Below are 16,714 nucleotides of genomic sequence, written 5' to 3'. Positions count from 1 at the left end.
CATATTTCTCTGGAATACAATAGAGTGCACCTGGAAATCTTCTAGGGAGCACCAGTGTGCCCTGGCGCACACTTTGAGAACCACTGCTCTAAGAGGAAGTAAAACCATACCATTAGACTGCAAACCCATCCTGCCAGACAGTAATTCTTGGGGATTCCCAATTCTACTGAGTTCACTTCTCCTTTGAGAAATCCCCCAACCCTGGGGAAAGAAGCTGGACTAGTCCTGCTGCTGCATTCAGTGCTTGGTATATTTTAGAGTCAGCGGCAATAGGGGAAACAGAGGTTTGAACACTCTGCTCAGCATGGGAGAAGCCATTTTCAATTACACACTGTAGCGTAGCTCACTGTGTTATCCGGGCCCAGAATCTATGCTGGTTTCCATGGCACTGCTTTAAGTCATGACTGTGCTGACACACTGTCAACACACTGCCCCCATACACTGGAGCCACAGCTACCTCTTCCTACTGAGTGTTGATTGATGCTTAAGCGCTACACCCAGAACAGAGATCAGCCAGGGAGAAAGCAAATCCACACATTGCCACACCTTCTGCCTAGCTATTAGATAAGATCCCAGGCATTGGAAACACTTGAACCAGAAAACAAGAGATCCAGGTTCTGCTTGCAGTTCCCCATTGTGTGGCTTTGGGAAAATCCTTTCATCTGTCTGTGCCTAGTATTCCTCACCTGTACCATCAAAGACATGGAAGAGAATGTCTTCCAGGTCTCCTGCTCCCCTGGGGTAACAGACTCTGATTCCTGCAGGCTGGTTTGAAGCTGCAGTGATGAGCAGAGTTCTGCAGAGGATGACTCCACAGGCGAGTGAGGCAATGCCTGCAAGCTCTTGCTCAGCCCTCCCACTGCGGACTGCTTCTGAAACTCCTCTCCAGCTCCCCTGGGCCACTCGAGATTTGTTTTGAGTCAAGTCCCTGGCGAGATGCCACTTCTAGTGCTAAGGACATTGTTTTCCTCTTGGGTTATTATTTGCCCTGGAAATGATTTCTTCTTGGGATAGCCCCTGGCCCGATGCTCAGGACTTGGGACTCCAAAGATTGTTAACTTTTCAATCAAGTAAGTTAAGTTACAAAACTAGAAAAAGATACACCCGAGGCTGACCTTTGGGACTGTTTTACAGAGAGCATCTTATGAGATGGAGAGAGCTGTGAGGGAGCAGCTCTGATGCTTGTCTAACCAGTGTGCAGCCAGGGCCATTAGCCAGGACACAAGTGAGGTCACCTTTACTGTAGGGCCAGAGGCCACCACCATCGTGGGTGTGCAGGTGCAGGTTCTCATTGAATTCGGGCAGATAGTAAAGAAACAATGGAGCCAAAAAATGGTGGGGCATTCCTTTATTCAAGTCTCACACTAGCCAATGAGCAAACACACAGGGAAAACACTTCCCTTTCACTCAGAGCTCCCAAAGCCACTGACACATTTTCCGGTTCCACAACCTGGAGAATCTCTGGTTTCTCCTAGAATCAAAGGCTCCACCAGTCTCAGCGGAGCTCACAAAGCCCCTCACCTCTGGTTCCCCATCTGCACACCTTCTCTCTCCCTGCATAAACTGGCTTCTTCTTCAGCACTCTCCATTCTCTCCTCTCTCACTCTGCAAACATAGCTTCTTTCTGCCTCTTCTCCTTCTTCTCTGCTCTTTTCAAAACTTTCTGGTGAGAAAACCTCTCCTCCAGCAAACGTTAGCAAAACAATGGCCCCTCCCAAGCAGGAATGCAATCTTCAATTTGCAACCAACTGCCCTGCTCTGAGGGCAAGCACACACATGGCTGCCCAGCGCCATTTTGTAACAATAAAAGTGAGCAAACTAAAAAAAAATACAAATACTACAAACTCATTTGCCCAACTTTTACATTCTGCTTACATTGTCCTAACCCCTGACCCTCACCTGCTGATTGCAGGAATAGGGCTCCCACCTTTAAAGTCTCCTCCTCACCCCTCAAGTATTTCTGAGAATCCCCACAGAGTATCTTGCGTATATTCACAAAACAAAACAAAAAGTAGCCTGGGAAACAAAAGCCACAACAAGAATAGGGTGCCTTGTCATAAACCAGGGCTACACGTGTCAAAGGAAAAATAACCAGGGCCTCAATGACAATCGTCATCTCAGTAACAAGAACGGGGTATCTCAGCCTGCCTGATGGGGGGTGAGAGAAAACCCCAAGCTGACTACAAAGAAGGCAGAACAATGGCTGACGTTTGAGAATAGATGTTAGATCAAGTGATTACGGCTTTCTGAGAAGACATGATGAAGCAGATAGCTAGAGCCTTGCTCTTCACCTAACTGAGCATGACCCCTTTCAATAGGAACCTTTTTTTTTTTAAATAACTGGTTTGCTTTATTCTGCAGTTCACACATGAGAGTCCCAAAGAAGCAAAGGGCCTGACATGTAGTAGGTACTTAAGCAGATTTTCTCATTTGAATTTGTTTCATCAGACTTATGACAACAGAAACTGTTTCTCCCAGTAGCATATGCAGTCTGAGCCTTGCGCAGTGGGTACGCACAGGCCCCCAAAAACCCTGGTTCTGCAGCACTAGAACCTGGGTCCTCTCCTCAGACTGCATGCTTGTCTGTGCTGAGGCTCTGCCCTGGTGCCATCACCCTGAGGTGTCCCTAGGCCAGGAATGCCAAACAGGTTCCACGTATGTGGCAACTCTGAACAAACATTGGGGGCTACCTGGAGCCCAGAAGTGAGGAAAATGAGGCAGGAGATGGCTGGGTTCCGTCACAAAGAACACTGCTTGACTGGCAAGTCTGCTGTGGCAATACCCACTTAACATGTACGGAATGGGGATGCTGGGGGAATAGGCTGCATGCTGGTCATCGGCTCAGCTAAGAAAGGGGCAAGGTGTTCATTCCGTCCTTGCCTTGAGTGGCTATTCTCCCTGGCCAGGTGGCTGAGGAGGCAGTTTGAAGGCCACAAAGCTGCAAGTGGCTTCCCCAGGCCCTGGATGGAACAGCGTAAGCCCCAAGCTAGAGGAAGCTTGGAGGGCAGCCCATGCAGGGCCCCAGGGAGGTCTGCATGTTGCATCTTCCTCTCTGGCATCAGTTTCATCCAGACAAAGACACCTGGCTGGCTGTCACAATGAGTTAGATGCAACTTGGGTGTAAAACACTTCCATGGCATTTACACAGAAATAACCTTATTCTCTGGATGAACTCTCAATAATTCCCAGTCCAAACTAAAAAGGTTCACCTTCAATGCGCTACTATAATGAAAAACTATAGTAAACGAATAGTCTTACTTTAAGTTCCAGAATGAGGGCATACTGATTTGAAAATCAGTTGTCTCAGCAGAAGATGCAAGGGTCTGTATAAAAGAAAGTTTCTAGAAAATACCAAAGGCATCAAATATAACCCCAATTTTGCTTTCCATTTTCCCTTGGTGCCACTCTGTATCCCAGGTGGGGAGGCTACTTTGTCTCGCTGACTTTGGGAATGTCATAGTGCTCCGTGACTGTATCTAGGTGCCTGTTGTAGTCCTCCACTCTTTGCCTGTGGGTTTTGGAGACTTTCTTTGGGATCCTTTCCATTTTCCGCTTCTCCTGCATCTTCTCGAAGGCTGCCTGGGCCGGAGTCCACTTGTCCAGGCCGCGCCGCTTCTCCTCCTCATTCTTTTTGCTTGTTCCCATGGCTTCCAGGAGTTTGGCCTTGTCCTTGTCCTTCTTTTTCTTCTTCCTCTTGGTCACGCCGAGCTCTGCAACACCTTTCAGCTTCAAGGTCCCCCTCTGCACCTGTTCATTCAATTGAAACTTTTGTTCACTCATTCTTTTTTTTTTTTTATTGTCCAGACTTAAAATTAAGGCAAAAAGATCTCTGCATGCCCTTTCAATGTCATGCTCACCACCTCCATACAGACCCTCTTGGGGCCCCTCACACACTCAGATAGCCCTCCTGGAGAGAGGAGATGGTTGCATAATTTCTGAATCTACTGAAACCACTAATTTTACACTTTAAAATGGGGACTTCTATGATATATGCATTGTATCTCAATAAAGCTGTCATTTTAGGAACAAAAAGAAGTAGCTACTTTCCCCAGGCCGTGGGTCTGAGGTACATATATTCTGGGACCAGATATAAAATCTGATTTACAAGTGCTCAACTTTTCTGTATTGTTTTAATAACCATTGTTTTTGAATCATCTGAAAAGCTATTTTCACTGCAGAAAAAGAGAAAAGCCCACCTCACCTGTCCAGGCTAGCATATAACTGCACTAAATAAGCACCAAACTCAGCCCAAATGAAACCATATTCCATCATTCTTGTTGAAGCAATCGTCAAATCCATTCTCAGCAACATCTTCGGACTTTTTAAAATGTAACTAAAGCCTGACCTGTGGTGGCACAGTGGGATAAAGGGTCGACCTGTAATGCTGAGGTTGCCGGTTCGAAACCTTGGGCTTGCCCAGTCAAGGCATATATGGGAGTTGATGCTTCCTGCTCCTCCCCTCTCTCTCTCTCTCCCTCTCTCCCTCTCTCTCTCTCTCTCTCTGTCTCTCTCTCTCTCCCCCACCCTCTAAAAATCAAAATAAAAAATAAAAAAAACCATAAACATTTGGCCTGACCTGTGGTGGCGCAGTGGATAAAGCGTCGACCTGGAACACTGAGGTCACCGGTTCAAAACCCTGGGCTTGCCTGGTCAAGGCACATATGGGAGTTGATGCTTCCTGCTCCTCCCCCCCTTCTCTCTCTCTCTCTCTCTCTTTCTCTCTCTCCTCTAAAATGAATAAATAAATAAAAATTTTTAAAAATTAAAAAAAAAAGTTTTAAAAAAAAGTTTTTAAAAAAATGTAACTAAGCAAGGAATTACAGATGTGTAAGAGTTACTGGTCCCCTCACTGTTGTGGTGGTTGGGTGGAGGCTGGTAGACGGAGCCCCTGGACTGGTCGCCCCAGCTGTAAGCAACGTCATCTGGTTAACCCAGCCTGCTGTACAAGTGATCATTTTTTTATTATTATGTCCTGGTTCATTTAACAACCTGCTGTACCCTGCCCAGCTCCACCCCAGGCTATGTTGTACATAGATTCTGGTTCGTGGAATAGTACCATATTTCCCCATGTATAGGACACATCCTTTTCCAAAAAATTTGAGGTCAAAACACTGGGCGCGTCTTATAGTGAGTGTAGAATTTTTTACTTGCATTTCCCGCATTTTTTTGCACTTGTTTTTTTGTTTGTTTGTTTGTTTGTTTTACTTATTCATTTTAGAGAGGAGAGAGAGAAGGGGGGAGGAGCTGGAAGCATCAACTCCCATATGTGCCTTGACCAGGCAAGCCCAGGGTTTCGAACCGGCAACCTCAGCATTTCCAGGTCGACGCTTTATCCACTGCGCCACCACAGGTCAGGCTTTTTTGCATTTGTTTTTGCTCTCATTGTTGAAGACAGTGATTTGTCATCAGACACAGATGAGGACAAGCTAATGGATGGGAGTTTTGACGGTGATGAGGAGTGGTATGAATTTTATGATGAATAAAACTTGAGTTCAGTAACTTTATACAATACATTTTTTTTTCAAAATTCAGGCCCCAGAATTAAGGTGCATCTTATACATGGGGAAATACAGTGAAATAAGAAGTAGAGTATGCAGCAATTCTTACTCCAGGGAGGTCAGGAGAAGACTTCCTCTTTAAGGCAAAGGAGGTACCCTTTCTGAGACAGAGAAACTGAGGGATTAGGTTTCAGAAGCCTTTGAGGGTAAGAATATTCCATTTTTAATTATTAATGTTGACCTAACTGATTTCCTTGATTTTGCTTTCTAATCTAATCTAATTTAATGCTTCCCAACTTTTTTCATATCATATCAATCTGACCCATACTGCTTCTAAGTTACCATACCAAAGTGTGTGCTCTTACCCAGAGATGCCAAGTCCAATTTTGCCTCTGGTCTGTTGTCTGCGCTATTTCTTCTGGATGATGTGTTCTTAAGATCAAGTAAGCCCCACAAATATAGGCTGTAGCCCTATACTTTTTCCCCACCCCATATCAGCTCTAAGTGGCCTGGCCCAAATGTCACCTTCTACACAAATTTTTCCTAGACTTCACCACAGGTAGGTTTAATAGTTTCCTTACTCTGCTCCCACACAGTTTTTATATACAAAATAAATCCTTGGCATTCATAAATTTAACATTACTAGTTTAGCCAGTTCGAAAGTTACTCTATAAAGTGAGTCTATAAAGTGTCATCACTTGTCATTTTGCCAAAGCACAAATGGGAACCATTCTCCCTGAAGAGCTGTGAAGTGAAAATGAGTCACCTCCTCTTGGAAGCCCTTCCTGATACTCCATCCCACTCAGTCTCAGGGTGGTGACCCTCTTAATCAGTTGGGATACTTACAACTCTTACCTGCAAGTGAGAATAACATTTAATTATTTCATGCAACAAAGAGTCTAAAGGTGGGTGATTCCAGGGTTTGCTTAGCTTCACAACAATGTCAGGGCTCAGGGTCAGGACTTTTGCAAGACTCAGCCATGTCCACACAGACACATGACAACAACAGCTGCAAACAGCATTTCCTCACATAACTCTACTCGCTTTTTCCTTTTATCTCACTTTATCCCAGGAACAAAATTTCCTCATGGAATTCCACCGTAGGCTTTTCCTTGAACTTCATTGGCCACACCTTGGTCATGTGCCCAACCTTAAAGCAAATACCAGGACAGGCGAACCACGTGACCACGTTTGATTAGCAGTCAGCCAGGAGCATCAGCATGACCTGGAAATTCGTTAGAACTACAAATTCTTGGGCCTCACTTAGACTTACTGAATCAGAAACTCTGGGAGTAAGGCCCAAGATTTTGGATTTTAAAAGCCCTTGAGGTGCCCTGGCTGGTTGGCTCAGTAGTAGAGCATCGGCCCAGCATGTGGAAGTCCCAGGTTTGATTCCTGGTCAGGGCATATAGGAGAAGTGCCCATCTGCTTCTCCACCCTTCCCCCTCTCCTTTCTCTCTGTCTCTTTCTTCCCCTCCCGCAGCCAAGGCTCCATTGGAGCAAAGTTGGCCCAGGCGCTGAGGACAGCTTCATGACCTCCGCCTCAGGCGCTAGAATGGCTCCCGCCGCAAAGGAGCAACACCCCAGAGGGGCCAAGCATCGCTCCCTGGTGGGCATGCCGGGTGGATCCTGGCCAGGCACATGCGGGAGTCTGTCTGACTTTCTCCTCGCTTCTAACTTTGGAAAAATACAAAAAAAAAAAGCCCTTGAGGTGGTCCTATTGCATACCAAAATATGAGAAACACTGGCTAAGATCTATCATGGCTCATCTTCAGCCTGTGCAGGGGTCCACCTCCCTGGGCATCTTGCCTCCTTGAATAAAATCAGGATTCCATGAACTAAGGAAGAAGAGAGGTTGGGTGGGCATCACACTTCTATTACTTCCATTGAGAGTATCACTAATTACATTATCTATCCATCGATTTTCTTGCCTGACTCGCTAACCCACCTGCAAGCTCCCTGTGAATGTTGAACAAAAGTCTTTCACAGCCAAAAGCTTTTCTGAAAGAAAGGGTTTATTGAGCCAAATGCTAGGCAGAAAAGAACCAGGTCCTGAGGGGGCAGAAGTAGCTACTCAGAAAAGAGCTGTCCTGGAGCTGATGGGCTTTTTTATGTAAACAGTTTAGGGAAGAAAGATGTCAGTGGTTTTGAAAGAATTAACACTGGCTGTAGACAAAGGGTGTCGGAGAAGCTGAAGCAGTTGAAGCAGACTAGTCCTGCAATAGGAGAGGAAGCTGCAAGGAAGAAATGTTTGTTCCTTTGGGTTGGTTGTGGGCAACAGTCCAGAAAATTCATGCTAGGCAAGAGGAGGTCCCCGATGGTCCGAGGCTCCTGGCTGTTCTCTCCAGATATTCAAGAAAGTCACCACCTGGAAGTGAATTAAAAGTTTCAACATACACTCAGTAATGCAAGCAATATTTTATTGGTTTTGCCCTGCGGTTGTTAACTGATTAACCTGTCTTGTCTCTTTCTTCTACCCTCTAACCTGCTGTAATTTAATTTAGGGCCTCTCGGAAAGTTCTCCTCATCAAGGGTGTGAACTTTGTCTTTTGTTAGCCTTTCCATCCCTAGCACAAGAGGAGGCACTCAATCAATATTTGCTGGACAAATAAATGAATATTAAAACGGCCTCTCCTTTCAAATTGCCCATACTCTTCACAGTGGCTTCCTGCTGCCTTCATTCAAGGAACATGTTCACATTAGCTCCTGTCAGCGAGCCAAGAGTGTGTCTTCCCGGGGGTCTGAGAACAATTATTCTTTTGCACGTGGGTGCAAATGGAAACTCTGGCTTTCCAAACACGTGTTGGGCTTTTTATGCCCATTCGTTTTGTCTGGGGGTCCTTGGAGAGCACCACTGTACAATAGCACAGAACTGAACATGTTGCCTGTTTCACTGGGTTCTGGCTGCTGACCCCCAACTGGCAAGCTTTCTCAGAGGCAGCTGTGTACTCCAAGTCAGACACAACCTGGAAATAGCCAGCAAGCTTCATGCACAGCCAGAGAAGCATCGGGCAATGGCAAAGCAACGCTACTCGCTTTGTTCTGCCTGGCACAGTGACCTGGCCAAACCTCCTGGGCTTTCTGCAGCCTCTTGTACTAGGTAGGTACAACCTTTTGGTTGTGACAGAAACACAAATGCAAAATGGTGAAAATAAAAGGGAGGGAGGAAGACTTAAAGGCACATATATTTAGAAAGTCTTGGGGTATGTCAATGTAAGAAATATACAAACCTGTAAGAATTGTTGTGAGTTTATCTGAGCCAAACTGGTGACAATTGCCAAGAAGCAAAATCTCAATGGACAAAGAAAATGCTCTGGAAAATAGCAGTTGTGTCACTTAATTCACATAAGAATCAAAGGGGAGCCTGACCTGTGGTGGCACAGTGGATATAGCGTCGACCTGGAAAAGCTGAGGTCGCCGGTTCGAAACCCTGGGCTTGCCTGGTCAAGGCACATATGGGAGTTGATGCTTCCAGCTCCTCCCCCCTGTCTCTCTCTCCTCTCTCTCTCTCCTCTCTCTCTCTCCTCTCTAAAATGAAAATCAAAGGGGAAGATATAAAGAGGTTACATGAAATTCACTGGTAATAGATTAAGGGGGTGGAGGGGAAAGCAAAGTATGGGTGGATCTCTGGGATTGGACAAAAAGTAAAATGAATAGACACATACTTCTTTTACATTGGTGGATATAGGACAGCTAACAGTTAACAATACTAATGAGGAGCTCTGTTGTCTCTTGCCCTGATAGGAGATTGTGCTAACATACCCTAATATGCTAAAGGTATGTTATCATAGATGCAAAAAACAATAGACGGGCTCAGTTAAGGTTAAGATTAACCTTTGTCAAAAAAAATACTGGCCTAGGACATGACTACCTCCCATGACTGCTTTCAGCCAAAAAGTTTTAACTTTAGCCCATCCTGTGTGGTTACTTTCAGTCTCTGGGTTTGTAAGGCCCACCATGCAGGCCTGCCATGAGCTTGTCAGGTTCAACATATGGCCCTTTTTGGTGCAAAGGTAGCATCAGTTTCAGCTGCACTGGATGCAAATGCTCAGACAACGTCCTTGGGGACCTTTCTTCATTGGATGTCGTCTACTTGGCCTCGTTCTCAGGCAAGCTTTCACAAAACAAGCCAGGAGTCACTCCAGACTTATTTCCCATCCATTTCGCACCCGCAACAGAAAGCAAGCCCCTCTTTCACACGAGTGACAGCAAAAGTCCTGGGGCTTACTCTCATCTTCCTAATTTAAGTCACACGGACACCTCAGTACAATCACCGTGACCAATCACTTAGGTTGATTTAAGTGCCCAGCTTAGAGCAGGAGGACTGAGTTGGGTGGGCATCAGTCTCGCTGACCCTGTGGACTGAGAGCAAAACCACTGGCTATTTCCACAGGAGGGGGAACGGCTGCACAGGAAGGAAAATTCACACATGCCCGGCCTACCACTGTCCTGATGCTGAGTCTCCAAGTCATACTTCATGAAAAGTCACCCACAACATGGAGAGCTGGGAACCATGTTCCAAAACCAGAGAGAAAATCAAGTGCCTCCTAAAAATGAATAGTACAGACTTCGTTCTCTTTCCCACCAGCTTGAAATAGCTCCCGGCCCTATGGAGCTGCAGGAAGGGGGGGGGGGGGGACTACAACCTCATTCTCTGTAATTTAATCCTCCAGAGCATCTGCCCTGAACATTCAGCTCCGAGAACAACCCCCTTTTCTCCCAACAGTTTCTTGACCTGCTTGACTGTCTTTTGTAATCATCGGTTAACATCTGCAATATTTTATATGTGGCAGGAAAAATTTTTTTTTTCCTCCTTCACCCTTTTTCTTTCTTGAGTTGAATACAAAATGGATTAGAAAAACAAAATGAGGCTGACATGCTTCTTAACATAATAGCCTACAGATTTGTTCAGCTGGGAATGTGAACAGGCTGGATTCTTCCTTCTGCCACACCCCGAAGGCAGGCTCTTGAAAAGGCTTCTCCTGCCCTCTTTTCCCAGCATTCTCCTGGCCCAAATCCCTGGATCCATATAAAGCAGGATAGTAAGAAGCTAGGAAAATTCCTTGGCAACTGGAATGGGGAAACTGAGACAGAGAGCTGATTTCAACTGGCCTCCTCCAACGCCCTGACTCACCTGCCTTCTTCTCCCTCGCAAGATCACTCCAGTAAGCCTTAAGCCCTCAGGACGATGAAGTTCTCATTAGCATCAATAAATCTTAGTTTTTGCCTGACCAGGTGGTGGTGCAGTGGATAGAGCATCGGCCTGGGATGTGGAGGACCCACGTTCGAGACCCTAAGGTCTTCAGCTTGAGCACAGGATCATCTGGTTTGAGCAAGGCTCACCAGCTTAAGCCCAAGGTCACTGGCTCCAACAAGGGGTCACTTGGTCTGCCCTAGCCCCCCCCCCCCGACAAGGCATGTATGAGAAATCAATCAATGAACAACTAAGGAACTATAATGAAGAATTGATGTTTCTCATCTCTCTCACTTCCTGTCTGTCTGTCCCTATCTGTCCCTCTCTCTGACTCTCCCTGTCTCTGCCACAAAAAAAAAAAAAAAAAAAAAACCTCTTAGTTTTGGTCAAACTAGATATAACATCTAGGCCTCAGTTGTGTTTCAGTTCCAGGCCCAGAAAAGCAACAAAACCAGATGAAATGACACCATAGCTGGTATCAGGACTACATGCAGTGACCAATGACCCCTTGCCCTATGACCAACCAATTTGTAGCGACCACAAATATCCTATATGCTCATTTTGATGAATCAGCATATTAAAGGACACACCTGGAATGCTGATGAATATTCATTTCATTATGATCTTCCCCTGAGACCTCCCCTAAAATTCCAGCCCTTAGAAAACAGATAAATATCCTTAAGACAAAGAATCCATCGTGCACTCTCTCTAGAACACGTCTATGTCTTCTTTCTTCAGGCATGTGTCTTTGCTTTTTTTCTCCTAAACTCTAAGGATCCCCAAAGATTTGCAACCAGAAAAGCAGTTGACAGCAGCAGCTTGTCCTGGGCTAACCCCCTAAACCTGTCACCAGGAGCCCTTCTTTTGCCTCTGTAACTTGTTTCCCGATTGACTCACTCCTTCCGCCTCTGTGACTTTCTTTCTAAAAGGCCAAGGCAGCTCTCTGAGCAGCTCACTCGATTCTTCTCTTTGAGTGTACTTTCTCTTTGCTAAATAAACTTCCTCTTGTGCTGGAGTTCTTGGCTCTGAATTCTTTCTTTGCCAAATTCAAGAACCAAGAGCTGACAATGTTGGTAACACATCCAGGGAAGAAGCAATGAAGCTGAAGAATTATATTCAAACTGAGATAGAGGGCAAAGGAGTAAGAGAAGGAACAGCCACCATGAAGAAGTAGAGATAAGAAATCTAAGGGAGTAGGAAATGAAGGGGAAAGGTCTCTTTGCTGTCTTTTGTGGGGGAGGGGGTGACTATATTTTTTCCATTTGCAAGAAGACAGTGCACCTATATGGTCTTAAACTGATGACAAAATCAAGGACTTAGCCCCTTCCCCCCATCTAGCTTTGATCAGAAGTGCATGAACTGCCTGACCAGGGGGTGGCACAGTGGATAGAGCATCAGCCTGGGAAGCTGAGGACCTAGGTTGGAAACCCTGAGGTCGCCAGCTTGAGCACGGGCTCACCAGCTTGTAGGCAGGCTTGCCGGCTTGAGCATGAGATCATAGACATGACCCCATGGTCTCTGGCTTGAGCACAAAGGTCACTGGCTTGAAGCCCAAGGTTGCTGGCTTGAGCAAAGGGTCACTTGCTTGGCTGGAGCCCCTGGTCTAGACACATATGAGAAAGCAATCAACGAACAACTAAGGTGCCACAACTATGAGTTCATGCTTCTTATCTTTCTACCTTCCTGTCTGTCTGTCCCTGTCTCTCTCTCTCTCTCTCTCTCACTAAAAAAAAATAAAAAATAGCCTGACCAGGCGGTGGTGCAGTGGATAGAGTGTCGGACTGGGATGCGGAAGGACCCAGGTTCGAGACCCCGAGGTCACCAGCTTGAGTGTAGGCTCATCTGGCTTGAGCAAATGGCTCTAGCAGGGGGTTACTCGGTCTGCCGAAGGCCCACAGTCAAGGCACATATGAGAAAGCAATCAATGAACAACTAAGGTGTCGCAACAAAATACTGATGATTGATGCTTCTCATCTCTCTCCGTTCGTGTCTGTCTGTCCCTATCTATCCCTCTCTCTGACTCTCTCTCTGTCTCTGTAAAAAAAAAAAAAAAAAAAAAAAAGCAAGAACTAATAAGACAACTAAAAGGTATATGGCAAAAAAAGAAGAGGCAATTAAGGCTCAGACAGTTTTAGACTAAGGTTTTCCACACCAGAGAGGAAAACCAGCAAGGCAGCTGGTAAACAGAGCAGAGAGCCCTCCCCCCACTCCGAGCCCCCCTCCACTCCCCTTCCCCCACCCTGTGGGCCCTCTAATGCACATTCTTCCAGACTCCGTGTCTGTGCTTCATCAGCCCATCCATTTGTGGCATGAGTCAGACAGCTACTTCCTTTCCAACATGGCTAAATCAATGGGATCACATGTTTATTTATGTCGAAAGTATTCAACCAGTACATGCAAAGCATAATGCATTGGGGTTGGGGGGGAGGTGAGTATATTCTGCTGATTTTAAATTCTCTAGTGAATTCATTTCTCAAATAAATATATATATTGCTTCTTCCCTATTGAACCTTCCCCTACATGTGTTTATTTTGAGTCCTTTTCAGGGAACTCAGTCTGTTTTTCTAGCAGTTAAGTAGAAACTGACTCCTTTATTTATGGTTTCTTCCTAAGGGAGCCTTCTTTTCTCTTTACAGACTCATTTGGTTTTCTTTCTCCTTTACTTTCTCTGTCATTTGTGTCTGTGATGATCAGAGTTAATAGTGGCCTAAGGCAACCCCCTCTAGTTTATGCAGAAAGGGATTAATTAAGGGGCATTACAGGTAGCCTTATGCATTTCTAAAAGGACTGGAGAGGGAAACAGTGTTGGATTAGGGATCCACCCCAGTCTAACAATAGTCTCGCTGTTGCCATCTCAGGCCACTTAGCATCTCTGGCCAGGATTCTCTTTATAATGCCAGGGAATGCTGTCCACACTGTAGACACATCTTAGATTTGTTCGCTACAATTTCCAGTAAATGATATCTTATTCTAATATAGTAGTATACTAGTGACAATTATTTTTCAGATGCTCTCAGTGGCATTAGGTACAAAGACGTTATTTAAGTTAGCAGGAACCATGCCCATAACATCAGATATTAATAATAGAAACCCACCATACTTGTTCCAGGAGAACCGAAAACCTCCATAATGGTGCTTTCCAGAAGACACGATCTCCTCGGCCTCAGCCAGGGCCTCACTTCCCCCTTACATTCTCACCAGGGAGTGGTCCAAGGCACCCTTGCTGCACAAGAGTCTACTGGTTGGAGCCCTCTTTGAGCCCTGCATACAGGAATGTGTGAATGGTACTCTGCGAACCAATTCACACAGCTGATCTCTGAGATTAGCTGTGGAGTACAAAATACCTCTCTCTTCCTTCTTGGCTACAGCTGAAAAACTCAGCCTCTGATCTTTAAAAGGTTCTGCTGGGGGCCCTGGCTGGTTATATTAGTCGGTTAGAGCATTGTCCCAAAACACCAAGTTGTGGTTTTAATTTTTGGTAAAGGCACATACAGGAAACAACCAATGAATGCACAACTAAGTAGAACAACAGATGAATGCTCTTTTCTCTCTCCCTTCCTCTCTCTATCTAAAAAATTAAAATTAAAAAAGAGATAAAAGAAAAACTTTCTACTGATTCCTATTGTGAAAATCTAAGGAGCCATGCAGGAGGAAAAGATTTTGGAGTCAGCAAAAATGTCCCTTTTTATAATGCATCATGCTTTGCAGTTTAGTCGTTGAATGTTGTATGATAGAAACTAGTGAAAAATCTCAAAAGGCTCCCTCTGTGTTTTCTTCAGTCTATGTGTATAGAATGCTAATGGCGCTTCTGTTCCCACAGGTAATCTGAGCTCACACATGAATAATCGAGTGTTCCCCCAACCTGACACCTCTTGGAATGAGAGTACCGGGAAAGAATGGAAGGGAGGCATGGACAGCTAAGGGATTGCCCAGACATGAGAACCGAGGAAGCCACTGCCTTGAATATTAGGGAGGGCCTGGCTCCCAGGAGGAAGCCCACAGCCCCTCTAGGGTTTGTGTCAAGCAGTTCAGCTGTCCCTCAAGAGGCGTGACGACACAGCTGCTAGGTCTGCTGACTTGCTGCACTGTCACAGGCAGTAAAGAAACAAACAGTCCAAACAGATATAGATTATTTATTATCTGCAGAGTGGCGGACAGTGTAAGTAAGCCCTGAGTACCATCAAGTTTGCTCACCCCAGGCCTCAGGGAGACGTGCAGAGCTAGCAGAGTTACACACTGAGCACACACCGGTCCATCTCACAGCTGAGGGAACCCCAATCCTACAAAAGAATGGCTAGCAAATGTGCCCCACCCATGCCCCAGAGAAAGACAGTATCCTTATTGTACTAGTCAGAAAACTGAACTATCCTCTGACCCTGACAGACGTGATCTCCAGTTTCCAGGCCCTCTGCTGTGCAAATACTCCAGTTGTCTGGACCAAAGCTGTCATAAAACATGCAGCAATATCGTGGAGAATGGCCACCCAGCATTCTGTAGGGATGGCAGAAGCAAGCAGAGAAATGAGAAAGAAAGCTAGGAGTCAATGAAAGTCTGTGTAGGCAGGGCAACATCTAACCACTGCTCCCGGCTGAGCAGTGAGGAGTTGTAACCCTTGCACCCCCTAATATTCCAGGACCAATGAAGGAAATTCCTCCAATGAGTTTTAAGGCTCCTTTCAGGGAAGATTGTGTATGTCCCAGGACGTCATGAAGTGAGCATTATTAGCCATAGAGGATAAGTCAAATAGAGGCTGAGACAGGAGTCACTAGGCAGCAATGAGGTGCTGACTAATGCTGAAGAGAAGTTCTCAAGGCACAGCCAGCCAAGCCCCAGGCACAGTGAATGACAGGTGAGACCCTGCAAATAGTGACTCAACTCCCACCCATTTCCTGGTCCTTAAATAAAACTCTTTCATGAAAACCCCTTATTCCTGTCCAGGTGGCTCCTTCAGGTCTGAGTCTGTCTCAGGGTGACTCCCAAACCTCTCTTCCCATTCTTTATCTCCGTGGAGAGAGTGTCACTTCTTAGAATCAAGCTAGGTGAACTATGGAGGAATAAATTGTGGTTAAGAAGCAGAATACAAATTTTGCCAGCCTGTGCAATGTGAAAGTAAAATTACAAGTGTCAGAAATTGGGAAATAAAACATTAGAGTTTAAGAGAAAGGCAAGCTTTTTTGGTTTTAATAAAAGGAAAAGTCAAAAATGTATTACTTTTATTTTTTTTTTTCCTTTATCCCTAAGCCTCTGTTTTCTCATCTCTATAATGGGGATGTTTATTGAGGACTTTCTGAGATAATGCTCTTAATATAGACTGTTAATACAGGGAGGTCTGTTGTACCTCAGCTAACAAAATGCCTTGAAAGTAATAATTGTATTATCTTCACCACCCCTTAATTTTACTTTTAAAGTTTTTATTTCATTTTATTATTGATTGATTGATTTTAAAATATTTATTTTAGATTTTATCTATTAATTTTTGGAAAGAAGGGAGAGGGAGGGTGTGGGAGAACGAGAAAGAGGGGGAGAGAAGCAGGAAGCATCTACTTATGGTATTTACTTCCTGTATGCGCCTTGACCAGGCAAGCCCAGGGATTTGAACCCGCAACCTCATTATTCCAGGTTGACGCTTTATCCCCTGCACCACCATAGGCCAGGCTGATTGACTGATTTTTAGAAAGATGGGGAGAGGAAAGGAGAGTGAGAGAGAGGCATTAATTTCTTGCTCCACTTAACTTAGCTGTGCATTTATTGGTTGCTTCTTGTATATGCCCTGACTGGGGATTGAACCTGAAACATTGGCATTTTGGGACAATGCTCTCAAAATTTACTTTTAAAACCCAGAATCTTTTTTTAGTGTGGGCACTTCAGTCTTTCATGCACATGTCTCTGAGAAGCTGGTAGTTCCTAGATGAGTTCCAGACCTTGGTTGACAATGATGCCACTGACATTATGTCCCTTTTTGTCCCACCCAGTGTGATGATGACTTTAGCCTTTTAACCTGTTCCTGGATGAGACCTACACC

The 16,714-nt window shown here is 45.2% G+C and overlaps 1 protein-coding gene across 1 annotated transcript; it reads right to left on the bottom strand.

Moving 5' to 3' along the window:
• Positions 1-3,265: 3,265 nt before the first annotated feature.
• Positions 3,266-3,780, bottom strand: LOC136319526 (protein FAM32A-like). Its single transcript, XM_066252750.1, has one exon. The coding sequence runs from the start codon at positions 3,778-3,780 to the stop codon at positions 3,427-3,429; it is 354 nt and encodes a 117-aa protein (XP_066108847.1). The 3' UTR covers positions 3,266-3,426.
• Between the last annotated feature and the right edge of the window lie 12,934 nt (positions 3,781-16,714).

The sequence above is a fragment of the Saccopteryx bilineata genome, chromosome 1 (genome assembly GCF_036850765.1).
Source record: "Saccopteryx bilineata isolate mSacBil1 chromosome 1, mSacBil1_pri_phased_curated, whole genome shotgun sequence".
Lineage (NCBI taxonomy): Eukaryota > Metazoa > Chordata > Mammalia > Chiroptera > Emballonuridae > Saccopteryx > Saccopteryx bilineata.
The sequence above is the reverse complement of the archived record's forward strand: the minus strand, read 5'-3'. Positions and strand labels throughout refer to the sequence as shown.